The sequence below is a fragment of the Aricia agestis genome, chromosome Z (genome assembly GCF_905147365.1).
Source record: "Aricia agestis chromosome Z, ilAriAges1.1, whole genome shotgun sequence".
Taxonomy (NCBI): Eukaryota; Metazoa; Arthropoda; class Insecta; order Lepidoptera; family Lycaenidae; genus Aricia; species Aricia agestis.
Window position 1 is genome coordinate 3,880,542 of NC_056428.1, and position 17,872 is coordinate 3,898,413.

The 17,872-nt window shown below is 35.7% G+C and overlaps 1 protein-coding gene across 6 annotated transcripts in view; it reads right to left on the reverse strand.

The window, feature by feature from the left end:
* LOC121738381 (tyrosine-protein phosphatase Lar) overlaps window positions 1–17,872 on the reverse strand; it is a 459,738-nt gene that overhangs the window by 122,438 nt on the left and 319,428 nt on the right. For all 6 annotated transcript variants that reach the window (XM_042130387.1, XM_042130382.1, XM_042130381.1 and 3 more), the window contains one exon: window positions 882–992. In XM_042130387.1, coding sequence (XP_041986321.1) covers window positions 882–992 — 111 coding nt within the window. The remainder of the gene's footprint in view (window positions 1–881; window positions 993–17,872) is intronic.

The window sequence follows — 17,872 nt, forward strand, 5'->3', positions numbered from 1 at the left end:
AATATCATAACCAAAACGTCAACTAATAATACAAAAACTTTTTTGTGCAACAATACCTCTAAACCACTATTTAGAGGAGTTAGAGGTCACACTTGTCGAGGTATGTCATATGCTTTCTACTGTTATTCGCCAACTGACACCAAACGTCATGTGTAAAAGATAGAACATTCGCCCGAATTCTGTCAAGAGGTGCAAAAACAGAACAAAAACGTGCATTGTGCGAAATAATACCCACGTAATACGCCAAAATAACTTTTGTTTAAAAATTCATGAAATATGTAGATTACTGTACGTTTTAAGTTATTATTTTGACACCGCATTCATGAGAAACTTTTAATCAACTTTTTTCAACCACAAAACGCCGGGAATATTTTTATCTGCGAAACTGCCAGCAATTCACGAATAAAAATACGGGACACCGCGTGGCTTTGAGTAAACTTCGGTATCGATAAAAATAGTTGTATCACAGCGCGGAATTTAAAATATCGATAACATTTTAGCTGCTGCCGCTGGTTGGTCGTCGTCCCTGGATACAGGAGCTGCCGTGATGGAAGCGTAGGACTAGGGGGTCAGTCCACATTGAAACGTCACCAGGCGTTGCGATGCATTCAAAAATGATCCTTTTGAACCGGAGCTCGGTACCGCAAGCTGCAAGCCTGTCAATTTAATGTGATTCAAAGGTTCCATTTTTAATTTACAATTGCATCGCAACTAGACGAGTTGCAGTGTGGAATGATCCTAAGGGTCCTATATTCAATCCCTAGATTCTTTTTCGCCATCCTAGGTAGAAAGGATAGTGGTCAAAATCCTAGGAGTTAAGACGCAACCACCATCCAGCGTGTACCTGTATAAAAATCCCTCTCTGCCCGCCTGGTACTTACGTGTTAGATATCGGATAAATATATTGGCGGTATCGTTCACGGGCGGTACTCCAACCACTGTCGTCTGCGTAACATTCTCGTATGGCGGCTGTGTTTCAATTATCTCTTCGTCTGTTGTAAAAAATACACGTTTGTCGTTTTGGGCGGTTGTCGTATTTTTGTGGGACATTTACGCTTATAATACTTAATTCTAGGTTGCTTAAACAAAATAACAATAACAATTTTCTTATTCTCTAGAAGAAAGGCATATTCTTTAATGTTCATAGTTCTTTTTTTCTTTGTAATTACTTGGTAGAAATAACGAAATCTTACAAATATGTATAGCTAGCGATAACAAAGTACAATGAGCATTTTTGACTAGAAACAAACTAAATAACAAACATTTTTTATGTTATTGCTAGGACAGGCTTCCATACATTTTTACCCATTCTTCTTTACCAATAAAATGTAAACAAAACAGCTCCAAAACTTTTTAGGCTTCAACTTTTTAGTGCAAAACGACTCCGTTACGTCCGGACGCGTCATAAATATCCCCCTATTGTTATTGCCGAGGAAAAAATCACGGAATATCTCGCGTATTGATGCAATAAATATCCTGGCATCGATTATACAAAGATTTATCATGGCCCGCTGTCCGGCCCGAGACGGTGCACTATTATTCATACAATTTCATACAAAGAAGCGATAAAACGGGATAACCTTTGTATGAAATGAAGTGATCTTTGTTATTTTTTTTTTCTAAGTGTCTGTGCTATTGTAGCTTTTGTGTTTCTCCGCTTGGCGCTCATCACGAGGTCTCCTTAATACTTTAGGCAAAAATCCGTTTATGTAATACGTACATCATGAGTAGGTTATATTGAAAAGAATAAAACATATTTTATAGTTATAATTATTTTAATAATCAATGTAGGTTGTAGAATAACCTATCTACTAAAAAAAAATTACACTGCGTTTATAGACGTTATGCATAGTTGTACAAAATTTTGTCCTTGTCTTTCTAGCAACTTTGTAACGTATCAGATAAGGTAAAAAACACTTAAGTAAAACGTCTATACAAAAACAGTATCGACAATTTTTTAGTAAGAGACTAACTCTATAATTTAGTAAGCATCGTAATATGAACAACATTGAACCTAAATAAATAAATAAGTCGTAACGAGATTAATGTAGCTGGGAAAATATATTAAGACAACACTTATGACATTTGGTCGCGTTATATTAAGTGAACCTCGACGTTTGTTACCCTGTACGTGACCATTATATTATTTGATTTCCACTTCCACAAAATTCCCGCTCTCATTTTCGTCAGATCAATAAGATTGTGTTGCAATTTATTTTTCTGAAATCACTACATAGTATAAGTCAACAAAGTCGCTTTCCGTTGCCTTGTTTCTATTATAATAAGCTCAGATCTTTAAAAGTGCGCAACCGATTTTGATAAAACTTTCCACAGATAGTGTGGATCACGGCAAAGGATATTAGCTCCTTTGTGCACAAGAAATGCACGATTCTTGCGTGATTTTTTTATCGCATATAAATACATCTGCTAATTTTATCTTCCGCGAACGAAGTCATGAGTAACAGATAATATTTCATTATAAAATCTAAAGAGCTACAATATAAACTAACTTACCTACTTAACTGATGTCTCTGGGAGACATTTATGAAATAAAATAATGTCATTTGACGTTTTGCTTGATTTAAATAGCAAATAAATATGAATCATACACACCCGACTTAAGATCGAATATTATTTGGCATCGAGACAGAAAATACTCTGCATCGTAAAGAATTTCTGTTTGAACGGGCATTTGCATTCAAAACCTTGGGGTAGGTGGATATTAAACATTATATACAATCTCGTTAGGGCCGCAGCGGTATGAAAATGTATGTAAAACGCGAATAATGTACCGTATTTATAACTTCCTATGCGCTCTGAATATATCGTTTTTAATGCATAACATTTCGCTATCGCTAAATCCGGTGTATTCTTGAAAAAATTGGACTTTGACGCAAAAAATACATTGTTTTATTTTTACTAGGTGGCGTCCCGTTTGGCCAAAATACGTTAATTGCGTGGGAACCGTACATTTTCCGGGACAAAAAAATCCTTTTCCGCGACTTAAAGTTTAGCCATACCTAATTTCAGTCAAATTGGTTCAGCGGTTTGAGCATGAAGAGGCAACATAGACGGACAGAAAGACTCACTAGCATATTTATAATATAAGTATTAAGTATAGATAAAATTTAACATATTAGTAAGGGCCTGTTTCATCACTTTCTGATAAAGTGCCTAATAGGCTATTCACAACTTTTTTGCCAGATTCTCCATACTTGATCTGTCAAGTTAATTGGTGGATAGCCTTATCTGGAAGTGGTGAAACTGGCCCTTAAATATGTTCGTTGTACGACTAAATATTTCTTCAATTGAAATAAAAAAATCAATACAGCCAAGGACTTATAATGATGTAACACAAAGTGTAGTTGACGATGCAATTGCAGACAACATTATAGATCGCAAGAAGCTAGCTATGAGTAAAACAATATGAACCCAGTATCTTGCGATTAGTCGCGACTCCGCAGCCAGGACCACAATGAAAGGTTGTGGAAAGGTTGAAAATAAACAAGAAAGTGACAATAGCGACAAACAATGCGGGCGATACAAAGGCGCTTTGGAAAAAATCTTGGGCAATACGGAAAATCGGAAATAGTGCGACTTTATCTAACCGTCAATCGATTACAGATGCTGTAAGGGTCAGATTATATTAAAACATGACGCGACGCTCATTTAAATGCGCTATTCGAAATTGAACTTTATTTACCACAATAGAAGGTAGATATTAAATTGACAGTTTTATGGCCCGCGCTGTTGGCACATTTAAAAATGCATCGTATGTCTTGTCACTTTGTGCATTGTGCAATATAAACCCGCCCTAATGATTACAAGTGCTTTTACCTACCTAATTATTATTGTAGTTAAAATAATAATCAGTGACAATATTATCTAATATTTTTGTGACACTAAAATATTGTATTAATTCTTTTGTTCAGACATTCTTTTTAGGGTTCCGTACCCAAAGAGTAAAAACAGCACCCTACCACTGAGACTTCGATGTCTGTCCGTCTGTCTCCAGGCTGTAACTCAAGAACCGCTATAGCTAGACATCTGACTATAACTGCTATAACAACAAATACTAAAAACGCAACTAAATGAATATTTGAGGGGGGCTTCCATATAACAAACGTGATTTTTTTTAGGTTTTTTCGCTCGTAATCAATAATGGAATAATGGTAACAGCTAGGCACTTGAAATTTTCACTAAATCCTTAATTGTATTTTTACTTTAATTAATAATAATTAATAATAAAATTTTAATTAAGTAAAGGGGTAGTTCCCGAACCGGTGGTAGGCAACGTAGTTTCTTCGTTCGACTTTCAAAAAGTGTATCATGATACCTATTTTGAATAAAAAGATATTTTATTTTTATTTTATTTTATTTTATAAATATTTAAGGGGATACATATACAAGAAACACAATTATTTGCCTACTTTCGCTCTATACCGGTACGGAACCCTTCGTTCGCGAGTCCGACTCGCACTTGGCCGGTTTTTAACATTATAAAATAATATAAAATGAAGTCTGCTTAAAATCTTTGCAACAGTAAAAAATATTACTCTTTAAATTCCAACATCCCTAGTTCGAGTTTTAAACCATTTGCTGAGATATTTAATCATATTTTTTGCAGACTTATCTAGATTTTTCACAAAATTTTCAATTTCATTTTAAATTCCATTTAATTTGCGTAATGATTGCTTAAGCGAAAATCGGAGTAAAATTAAATAAGTGAAAATATTCTATTACAATAACAGACGCCCTCAGCGCTAAAAGCCTAGAGCTTATTACAAACATAATAGGTGTATCTCAGTAATGTAAATCATAAGGGCCTCTCAGACATTGGAATCTTTGAAGATTCTCTTTATTTAAATAAAACGTTTCATATATAATGTAACAACACTTAGAGCGTATTAATAAGGGATTCTTTGAGCTGTATTTATTCACATTCCACGGCCAATGAAGTAAGAAAATAAAGAAAGGTTGGGTCAAGTAAAAAATAAAAAATGTAAAAGTAAATTTTCTGTGTAAGATTCTTAAAATAGATAAGTGTTACTTTTACTAATATAAACAGACCAAGGCTTAAGGCGAGTATGACGTCAATTTTCCTTTCAAGTTCAAGCTAAAACTTTCAACGAAATTAGGGTACTAAGTATATTTGGCTGTAGCGATATCGATTTTTCTCAGCAATAACTAAAGCTAAGAAATTAAAGCTCATTGTCAGTATTCATCATGTCTTTGTCTTTGAATTACACATACCATAACACGATCGGTCAAGTTTTATAACACAGATTAATCAATCAAAAAGACCTCTGTAAAAAAGGGATTCCTATTTTGCCAACAGATTAGAGTGATTTAAGCTTCCAAAATTTGTACAAAGATTGGTTCAAGCATGCAAGCATTGCAAGCATTGGTTTAATTTGCCCATAGCTTATATGAAATGTATTTATAATTTTTGGACAAAAATACATGAAAAAAACCATTTTTCGCTTACGCTCTTTCTATGAGAGGCGGCGTCATCTTAAGAGCATGCATTTGAACGCATCCTCGCCAGCGAGCCACTAAAAGCGCGACAATTTTTCAGCCCAACTCCCGCGAGTTTTTTCGGAAATTTCGAGCAAAAAGCCAACATAAGAGTTTCCGTACATAAGAGAGATTGGCGCCATAAATCCAGGGCATCGTATGAAACTAATAGAGCCTTCCTCGGGGGCCATTAAGCACGAGCTATGGCCTTCATTCGAGTCAATTTCCGGAGATGATCGACAATGTAAAGAATTTTATATTCTTCCCCCCCGACCGTAATGGCCCCCTATTTCAATACTGTGAGTGCTATGTGCGAGAACTGAGACGAAAATAATACGTCACGGACAATATGGTAAGTGTCGTAACGGAAAGTCGTTCGCCCTATTACAGACGTTAAGAAGCAAGCCATGAAGAGTATATCCCCTTTTTGATAGTTCGAGTTAGCACTTAAACATAATAATATTGTCAAAAGGTCTCACTCACAGATATTCAAGTTTGAATGATCTTCAACTTTCATTGGATAACTTTTTTGACACCAGACGTTGTCTGTGAAACTTTTCATTAAATTAAAGAATTCAGTAAATGTCTTTAAGCGCAGCAGTAAAATATCGTCGCTGCGCGTGCGATACCGCGTATGAGCAGTTGGTAAATACCACGTATCTGCTTTTTGATGATTTTACAGGAGGAAGAAAAAACTGAATATCTCAGCTATTTTGACTCCTATTACCGACTGAACTTAACAGCTAGTTCTTTGTACTTTCCTTTAGTGGTTAGTAACGTAAATTTGTTCGCAATTGGCTTAGGTTTTGTGTAAAGTCAAGTCAAAAACACTTACGCGTTTTTGTATTAAGTAGTTACAAAATAAATAGGCTTAATATTAAAGATACGCGGTTTTGAAATCAAACAATTTAGTAAAAGGTTGCATTTTTTATTAGAAAAATCAAATGTTTTATATTTTGTTCCATTGTAACTTAGCAAAAATAGCAAAAATATGACGTGTTAATTACCAAAATCATTTAACAATATTATCTATTCTTAATTTTTAATTGATATCCCAATTTTTCAAAGATTTTTGACTTTATCTGACAAAGATAATAATAATTATTTAAAATAAAAATAAAATATTGATATATTATTACATAAGTACATACTGAAGCCCTGCTCTTCCATGGACCTGAAGAAACGCACCCCCACCCGGAGCACTTGTTATCAGAGGGTCGAAGGTCAAAATTATTCCGACGCTTAAATGTAGGGACCAGAGCAGCTATACTCTCCAGAGTATAGCTGCCAGAATCCAGTCTGTCGGAGCTTAGCTCTGTACGTTGGTTCAATATAGGCAGATTCCGTTACTAATTTCGTAGTAATAAGGCGGGCATTAGCCGGGCGGCAGCTACTCTTCACAATGTAGCGGTGAGGGTTACCAGGAGGTGCCGTACGGTCTCCTAGGCGGCAGCTACTGCCCTAGCGGGAGATCCATCGTGATAGCTGGTTACGAAGGTCTTCGCCAAGTTGCTCATCCTCGTTCCAGAGAGGACGTCACGGCCTGCAGTGGGAGTTCCGGAGGGTTTAAAGGCAAGGAAAGCAGCCACGAGGCATACGATCGTTGCGCCATAGAGTAAAAGTAAGATAATGAGCTATTCTCTGTTCCGCATCGGGACTGGGGAGGCATCATTATGCGAATCTCCAAATTACATGAAACTGGGGCTCCGGGTGAGGCTGGAAACCCACCCGGCTTAGCTGGTCCCGACGCCGAAGGGAACTCTACAATTTACTGAAGCGTTTCCTTACTTTGGTGGTAGTCTGCTCCCTTTTGGAGAAGACCGTCCGGTCGTGAAGGGAGACCTGTGTTTGACAAACCCAGAACATCCCACCATATATGGCTAAAGGAAAATCGGTGAGGCTGGAACCTACCCGGCTTAGCTGGTCCCGACGCCGAAGGGAACTCTACAATTTACCGAAGCGTTCTCTTACTTTGATGGTTGTGTTTTGGAGAAGACCGTCCGGTCGTGGAGGGAGCCCTGTGTTTGACAAATTCAGAACATCCCTCCGTATACGGCTGAAGGCAAATCGCAGGTGGTTTTAGTGGGTAGGGTTAGCAGAACTAGTCGCCCATATCCCCGGGGTGCTTTAGCTTAACTGAGCTACTTCCCCAACCTGGTGATCATATTTAGTCGTGGCGATTGGTTGCCGCCTGTATTTTTAAGGTGAAGATATAATGATCATATCATGTAACCTTCCTTGATCTTCAAAGCAATGGAAATGGTCGTAAATTAATTGAAACATTCTAGCATGAATACAATATATATGAACAATATTAAAGAATTATTAAAATATACTTACGTGGTAGTTTATCTCAGAAAAATAGTTATTTTTGGGAGCACTTTACTATTTTCGATATATTTTTCTTACCGCTGTAGAATTGCTTCTAACTTTTGGCCGCCTACTGTTTCGCGGTATTGTTTCGATGACAAAATGTACGTTTCTAATAGAATAATTTAAATTCTGTGAAGCCTAATATAAGCCAATATGCGTTTCGAATCGGCTGGCACAATATCTCAATTTTGCGCATTTTGCTGTTACGCGGTATTTACCAACTGCTCATACGCGGTATAGCACGCGCAGCGACGATATAACATTCGACGGGAAACTTTAATAATAAGTATTATCACAACATCATTCAAAGCCCGAATGAAACAAGCATTCCGTACGAAAAACCTCTCAAAATTTAAACAAAAAACAAAGCGCAGCGGGGGATTAACGAAATTAATACAACGAAAAACACCTCGTACAGAGAGTGCACTTTGATGGAAATATTAAAATATTTTACGGCCCCCGGCGCGGCGTGGCGAACTAAATGACAACTCGCTTTCACAACTAAGCCACTCCGTCACGGCTCCTGCCGCCGTCGAAACAGACGCGAAATGCCGAATAAATACTGTTTCTCTTGCTCATTGCATAGTAAACTAATGAGAGCTAACTACCCAATCGTAGGCAGTCGTCCTATTTTTGGCATCTTCGACTTTTGTTTAAAAATGCCCATAGAAGACGTTAAGAAGCAAGCCATGAAGCATTTTCTGTAATTAGTGCCTATTTGTCTAACAGTGTAAATAAATTGGTGCGTTAACCTACTATCTGATTTTACAAATTCTGTTTATTGTAGAACAATAAATTAGTATTTAATTTAAAAAAAACATCACACTCCTATTAATATTCATGCGATGTACGAACAATTTGAGTAGCTCTATTTACTTAATATCATCATTTTTCCTTCCTTTTGTATTATTTTAACTTATAAATTAAAATATTATCTATTCTTATCTTTTGACATTTGACAATGCACCGTTTACGTGAATAACTTCATCTTAAAATAGATGTTCGTCTTTACACGGGTATCTACTCTATGCTCTCTCGCTTCGCCAATAAAGAATTTTATGTTTATTTTCATAAGTGCATTGTGATGGGTGCTACCAACACCTATTACATATTCGTTATGCGCTCATCCTTTTACAATTTCTAGAATACGTTAGCGCGAGCTACATAAAACTGCATTATTTTCACCATCACCTTGTTCGTTTATAATATTAGACACAAGTAAATATTTTAGCTTTTTAATATTATATGCAACTATTTTCGAGATGTCAGGAGATTTGGAACAACGAATTATGATTTAAAAAAATATAATATTTTGAAGCAATGTTCTGAGAAGAAGTGTAATGGTACTTTTGAGAACAAGGCATTAAAGGTAAGCTATTATATTATATAAATTATTCTTACATTATATCTATAACTTACTATAAGATTTTATTAAAATAATATAGTAAGAATATGCTTTTCCTTACAATCATATTAATTTCTTAGATACAGTATTTAATATTTAATACACACAATAGTTTAAAAGTTTTATTAACATTGTATAAGGTTTGTTCACATAATTACATAATGATCTTAAAAGCTAATTATTAAGTATCTAATTATACTAAAACTGACGATATTGGCACATTCATTGGATTTCAAAGCTGGTTAGCATTTATTTATCTAATCAAGCAAATATAGTAATTTCTATATGTTCCAAAAAATTGTAGATGTTATGTATCAAACCAAACGACGAAGCAAGACACAAAACCTAAATGAAATGTCAAAGTCAAAAGTCACCCACTTTGGGGTCTCAACCACAGATACTTTGACAATATCACCCGATATAATTGTAGAAGCATAAAAAAAAACGGAACGCTAAACAAAAAGAATAATAAAAAATATTGCACGTGAAAGCTCTGGCTGACAACTCAGGAGTGCGGCTTATCCCGGTAATCTCGACAAATTGACAAATATTTTCGTATCGTATAGGTATTTTTTTTAAAACAAAACGCACTTGATTTTAAGAGGAATTCTGCGTTCGTTTGTCGCGTCAACTCAAATCCGAGCCTGATCGAACTGACGATTTTCGTCAGCTCTTCTATTTTAATTTTAAATGTACACTTAACTTAACTTTTACATACTTTCAACTTTTTGGTGTCACCACGACAGTAATATCGTAAAAAACAACGGACTGCAACTTGATCAGAAACAGTAAGAGCAGGAATACGTTAGTCTCCGCAAGATAGAAGAGAAGGATATTATTATTACAATAATGTAATATTGTCTTTTTTGTAAAGAATTCTGAAAATTTGGATACGCTATCTTTCGTAGCGTAGAATTTTAACAATAATATTATTTACATTACACATTTATTTTGCCTCTACATGAAATGAAAAAAATAAATCATAAAACATACATTTGAAATTTAACTGTATATATTGTATAAAAATAAAAATGTTAAAAACGTTCATTTCAGCGTAAGTAACAGAAACAAAGATGCACTGAAATCAACAGCTGCGTCGACTGCCGAGAGCCTGTCAGTTAACTGTTAAGTAACAGTAAAAAGGCAGTAAAATAAAAGTTTGGCGAAACAATTACTGCTCGTATCGCTTAGCCTCGTTTAACATTTACTTTTCGTATCTACACATTCGCTTTGCACTCCTATAACAAATAGATTTATGTTTATTTGTCAGATCTTTAAAGCTATTATTTTCTTTACTATTGAAGACTCAGTTAAAAAGATCTTATAATTTTTTATGTTCATTTGACGATTAGCCGCGTACTCATTGAGCGAGCAGCCTACCAAAGTGATGCTGCCTCGTGAGGCAAATTATTTATCGGTCGGTCAAGACGTGCCTCGCCCGAATCCAACGTACGCGCGTGCCGCGGTCCAAGCCTCGCGAGGGTGCTCGCTTGGCCAGTACGCGGCTAAACAAAAGCTGCAGCACCAGTTGATAGGAATTTTGTCAAAAAACCTGCATTCATTTGAATTTTGACAATTATTTGGGTACAAAATATAAGTAGGAACTGAATCTTTATTGCGCTCAACTCTAGATATCTTGTTTTTCCCCAATTTATCTCATTGCATTTTCAAAATGGCCGCCGTGTCTGCGACTGTCGCGAGTCGCGACGCGCGAACGGCCGCCCGTCCGCGTCGTCACACTATCCGCCCTGCTGATACATTGTCTTTGCCGCTGTGAGTAAAACAAAAAAAAAATGGAATTCCGTTTTTTTAAATATTCTCTACATATATTTTTTAAATTCTGGTGTTGATAATAATAATCATTGAAGCTGTGTTCCGAACCTTGGCTTACTGCCGCACTCAGAGTGGAACATTGATTACTTAAATGGAATAAATTCAACATTTTGACATAAGCCCCATACATTATCTGTCAAACTCTTCAGTAAATCGAAGGATAATAATCTAAAAATAATCATAATTAAATGTCACTGAGTACGGCGGTTAGTCACTAAACTTCATATGACTTATATGCTAAGTACTCACGGTTTTGCTCGATCGAGCAATAACGTCGAACAAAACGCGCGGCTCGCGATTTCGTCGACTCATTCAGCATTGCTCGATAGTTTTATTTTAAATCGATAATATATTTAATTCCATCGAGCCGGTTCAATGCGAGCCTTCGAGCTGTGAGTTTTGCGGTCCACACAGTAACTATTACTCGATTTGGAGTAAAACTATCGAGCAAAACCGCATGTGAGTACTTAGCATTAGATTCGTCATCAATTTTAACTTTTTTACGATAATAGTAATTAGTCATATAATTTTTACTATGCCTTTCAACTTTAAGATTCATAAAACTTTCAATCTTCGCAGACAACATTAAAGTCGACTTACTCTAACGAGAAAATATTCTCTTTGCATTCGCATGCGGAATCCTAAAATATGATATATTCCCTCGACGTAACACACCATTATATTCAAATATGTGAACGTCTCCATATATTTACACAGGAAAGAAAGTCGCGACAAGATTTTCTGCTTACCATAAACAATATTTTTACGACGAACAAACTTTATTCCCACACAACAGTCGTGCACGAAAGTGCATCGCGACACTTTTTGTGTCCTGAAGCTATTACAATGGCACGATATACATTTGAATATTACCGCTAAATTTTTAGACGGTTGTGTAAAAAATGCACTATTTCGCAACCTCTAGGATCTCTTGTGTACATTAACAAAAATATAATTAGGTATATATAATTATATAAATAGCAAATCATTTGAACAAAATATAAACCCCTCTTTTCCAAGCTAAAAAAGTTAATAGTTTCACCATTTCAAAATACCGGTAAGCGTAAGTAAATTTAATACATTTTGCATCAGTTGATATTTCAGCAATAGAACGCAGCACAGCCATGGAATTCGCAATAATAGCAACTGAACACCTTTTCAAACATTATAAAATAGTGATAAATATATATTTATTGTATTGAACGCCTCCGTGGTCTAGTGGTTAGAGCATCGCTCTCGACTCCGGAGGTCGTGGGTTTGAATCCCGCGTTGGAAACATGTTATTTCCAAGTTTGGTTAGGACAATGCAGGCTGATCACCTGATTGTCTGACAAGTAAGATGATCCATGCGTCGGATGGGCATGTAAAAAGTCGGTCCTGCGCCTGATCTCTCACCAGTCGTGTCGGTCTTCCGTCCCACTGGGTTATGAGAGTAAAAGGAATAGAGAGTGCTCTTGTGTACTGCGCACACACTTGGGCACTATAAAAATTACTCCTGAGTACCTGGCCTGGTTTCAATGAAACCGGCCACCGTCACCGAAACCGGTGTGGGGAGTATTATTGTAGTTAGGTAGTTTTCTATATTATGTATAATAATGAATAATTTAAAATGTCCAAGGCGACTTACGTGACAAAATTATCTAAAAGAGACAAACAAAGGATATGGGCGACTGGCCCATTATAAGACGACCCTAATTATTGTAAAAAAAAAATATATTTTCAAGGCGACTGTACATCTTGAGGCATCCCGAGGCATGCATACAATAAGCACGTATAATGCGCGACGTGTTGACTTTACACCCTGTATAATAACTTTATAACAAACATCGTAAAATGAGGAAGTGTGTGAATACTAATTAATTCGTTCTTTATTTTATTAACTAGATGTTCCGCGCGGCTTCGCCCACGTAAATTAGGAATTTTACAGAAACCGTACATTTTCCCATAAAAAATATTTCCCCCGTTTTTCCCACATTTTTCTGAGTTTCTTCGGTCGTATTAGTCTTAGCGTGATAATATAATATAGCCTATAGTCTCACTCGATAAATGATCTATCTAACACTGAGATAAGTTTTTAAAAATCGGACGCTTCGTGGACGAAAAATCCACGCGGAAGAAGTCGCGGGCAACAGCTAGTGGTCCATAAAATTATAAAATTACTCTGTTTTTAACCCCCAACGAAAACAGAGGGTACGGTATTGTAGGTTTGACGTTTCTGTTTGTCTGTCTGTGTATGTGTCTATTCGTATCATTGTAACTTCCAACAGGTGAGCCGATTGGGATTTATTGTTTTCCATTTTTATTCCTGATATTCTATGAAAGTTTTGAAATAGGGGTCGGCTTTAAGTTTCCTAATTTGAAATTACAATTGTTAATTAATTTTTGTTTAAGTAAGTTAAATATTAAAATATTGGTGTGGTTTAAAAAGCAACACTTTCAGTTCTTCAAAACGGAAGGAGGTCTCTGCTCTTTATTTATTATGTTACGTTATAAAGTATAAAATAACTGGCATGGCTTGTCATTATCGTACAGAAAAAAAACCTATCATCAATTTATCAAAAAATACGAAATTGGAGGGTAGTCGGGGAAAATTCGCACAACTCCCGAAAGCTAGTAATTATTCGAAATCCGAAATAACCAACGTGTACGACATTGTATACGTTTTTGGAATCAACATCGCCGATAACTGTGATCGGAAAATCCTACAACTAGTTTCGTTTGTTTGTCGGTGGTAGAACTATACAGACATCGTTAGACATAATTTCATCAAATGAGTCTTTATTCAATTTCCCAATTAGGTACAATGGTTCCAGGTGTTATAAATTTTCGCCATTGTCCTTTTAAAAAACAAAAACATAGTTTCTTGACTTATAGGTGCTGGTGATAATGTTATCTAATATGGACCGTTAAAGATGTACTCTTTTACACGCGTACAAAAATTTAAGACGTAAGTTGAAGAACACGATAACTAAAATTTTGTAACGTATGGATATTTACTAATTTTTCCCTTATAATCTGAACAAACCTTGTACCTGATCTACTTCATCATCTGGCTAATATATCCGGCTACACATAACATCCACAGTTTTATTTTATTTCAAATAATTTTTCCGGGTCTAAAGCCTCTATTTATGCAAAAAATGGCATTTTTTTACTGTTACCTATCATGTTCTTCCATTCACGTCTTCAATTATGAATTCGCCTACTAATAGTAGTAAAAGACACTGTCTCTGTCTATCGGTCTTATTATAACGAGATTATGTTTACATTAATTCGACATGCATGTATGTAAAAAGAGTGCAGGCAGCAAATCTGTTTTCTTATTAAAAAATAAAACCTATATAATAAAAATCTCGACTTATTAAAATACGCAAGCAGGTGCCGCTTCATAAAAAAAAAAAAAACTTTTCAATCTCAAAATACCGTAAGCATTAAAATCATCCCGATGTTCCATATGTGGAGAGAGAGCGGGCACATTCGAACCTCCAACTTTGACACCTTATTGGCTTCATGCAATATGCATGGTAATACCCCTCGACGAAAACAGTGCGAGCCGGAGCTCCCAGTAATTGGTGAAATCCACCCCCGCGGCCCCGGCTCGAGAACATAACTGATAAAATTGCCGTTCCGGATTCCCACTCTCCACACTTATAAAAGGGTAATGGTAGATTTTGCTATTGTTTTAGGTACTGTATGCTTAGAAGTACTATAAATTATTAACAAAAACTCACACTATCTTACAAATTTTGTGCTAACACTGTCAGCGCTAAGGGAGTGGTGCATTTATTTGATATTTTTTTTGTATCGGGCAGTTTGACACAATTTATTTGTGTTTTGTGTAGTTAATGTTAGAACGTAAGGTAACATTTAATATTTCAAGTAATCTGTAAGTCATTAGTAATTATAATGCACATCAGTTTTAAGAAACAAGCATAATATTCTAGAATTCATTTTTAAATTATAGAACTGTTTTCTTATTTCTATCCTACGAATAATATAGTGTTTATTATTCGTAGTTTCTATCTCATAGCTTAATACAACTGTATCCCACTTAATACAACTGAAGCATAACATTTCACACAGCAAAAAGCCACCTCATTACAATATGTAAGTTGTCCTATACAATTACTAAGAAAACGCTGAAAGTTCCTCCGCACTGCATCACACTTTACGAGGTTTATGTACTTAGCTGATGGGTACATTATGATGGGACCACCTGGCGCCTGCGAGCTGTTTGCGCGGGAATCTAATTACGTCACTACACACACACACTCACACACATACTTACCAGTAAACAGGTAATGAATCACACTTCATCATGTCTCATATTTTGTTTTAATTAGCAAAACTCAGGCGTGTGTTTGTTTACCGATAGATGGAGCTAGTTGTAATTATCAGAAGTGGTATTATACATTTAAAAACAATAAAAATATTATTTGATAAAAGGAATTTGTATAAATATTATCCATTCTATTATGTCGCAGCGAGTCAGAGATTTCCATAACAATTAAATATGTATGTGTGAGTGAAATTCTTTGAAATAAAATTGAGGGCACCTGGTATACCTTCATTTAAAATAACGGCAATACCATTGTAATAAAATAACAGTTATATAAGTAATAATATTATGTTCATGTTAAGAATGTTGTGAATATTTTGGTAGTACCCACATATTTAGAAAACGATGATTGAGAACACGTGTGTACAAGAGTGTAATATATTTTTATTACACCAACAATAAAAACATTATAAAAATTCCTCGCAATCCAACGCCATCCATAGATCATTTTATCAAACCGCGCGTCGAGCGTTGTAAAATATTATAGCGTAATAAAATTAGCATTAATTTATTACGGAGTCCTTCCCATTTTACAAATTCCGTTCTAATTAACTTGTATTATTTGTAATAGTATCCTTTTGAAAATATTCTTTCGCTATATTTTATTGCAATAAAAAAAAAACAACGGCGCTGAAAATGGAGTCGCCGTCAATTAATATTCAGCGGTTAGCGACCACGTCTAATGAAATTACCACAACAAAGCGCCGCCGGCGCTGCAGGGGATTGTTGTGCAAATATAAACATCGATTCCACCGATAAAAGGGAGGAAAACCGAAAAGAAAATCCAAAAAGTTTACATAAAGGCGTTTCATTTAAGCAATAGCGATATGATTAAAAAAGTGAGGTTATCTTCTAACGCGGCTCATGAATTTCTAATGCCTTTTATCAAACTAATATGTCAGCCTCTCATTTAAGATGATTGCTTTGATGGGTGGCTAAGTAGTATTTGACTTATTGGTCTCTCTTAAGTGGTAACTCTTAAGGTGGCTTTCGGATCTTTGCCGCGAGCGACCGCGACCGGTGAAAATTCAAATAAAATGCTACTTTATGACATAGAATATAAGTGTCATTTTCTATTGACATTTTGGTGGCGACCCACGTTGCCGCCGGCGGCGGCGTAAAAGCTAGTAGGTAGAGTAAAATGAAACATATCGCCTATGACATAGGCGATATGTTTCATTTTACTCAATTGCTAATGCTATTTTCAAGTAGCATTTTATTTGAATTTTCACCGGTCGCGGTCGCTCGCGGCAAAGATCCGAAAGCCACCTTTAGAAAGCAAATTTAAAAAACTAATTTTTAAAACAATTCACAAATTTTTTGCCGCCTTAACATGTCTAATTCCACAGCGGACACATTCCACTTAACAATATTATGTTTAAAAAATACAAAATATAAAATTAACGTAAATTGTTTCTCATAATTTAATATGATAAACTCGCTATCAAAATTCTAAATAGATTAATATTCAAAAACGTCCATGATATAGTTGATAAAATCGCTCGTTTACTTTTGTGATCGCTGTTAGCTTAATAAAAAATATTTTGGATATTTTAACGTTACATTTGCATTTAATATTTTTAGATAACGAAACAAAAGCAATTTGCATGTATTTGGGAAGATTGAGTTTTGTTAATTGGAAGAGGACGATTCTACTATTGGCTCCACTTTCTACCATGATGATCAAATACGTTACAGACATTAAGAATATATTTGTCTTCAATTGACCATGTTTGTGAATTGTGCATACTATAGACAGCTGTGCAATCATGGTAACCTATCATAAGCCAATATAAAGGGGGCCTTTTAGCGTTTTCCGTACTCAGTTAAAAAGGGTCCGTAATAAGGACAATAGGCTCAATTTGATCAGCAAAGCCCATCCAATACACAAATTGAAAGAACAAAACGATTGAAGACAATCGTCTTTACAGGGGTAGAGTTAGTGAGTTTGTAAATTACTCGGCCAGCGAGCCAGGAAATATGCCGGAAGGGATGGAGTGGAATATAAAATTGAATTTTTGTCGGAGCCCTCTCATCTTTAGTCACCGTTGAAAATAAAGTATCCCTTTTGGATCGGATTCGAATCACGCGCACTTTTAATTCGCGTAAGTAAATTAAAACGCGGCCGGTAGGAATCAGTTTGAATACAAATGGTAAATCGAGACGGTTTCAATTCTATCCCCCCCTTGTCCCCCGTCCCCCCTCCTTCCTACTACCGGTTCATTACAACCGGCTCCTCCAAACTTATTTGCACGTCGTTTTTAATTTATTTACACGAGTAAAGGAAATTTTCATTTGTCGAAAAAAAAACTTTTTTTATTTCTTTATCTATATCGACTGTAATGTTGTGATGCGATTTTATATTTTATGTTAGAGAAAATGGTGCCGAGAAATAGGTTCATAAG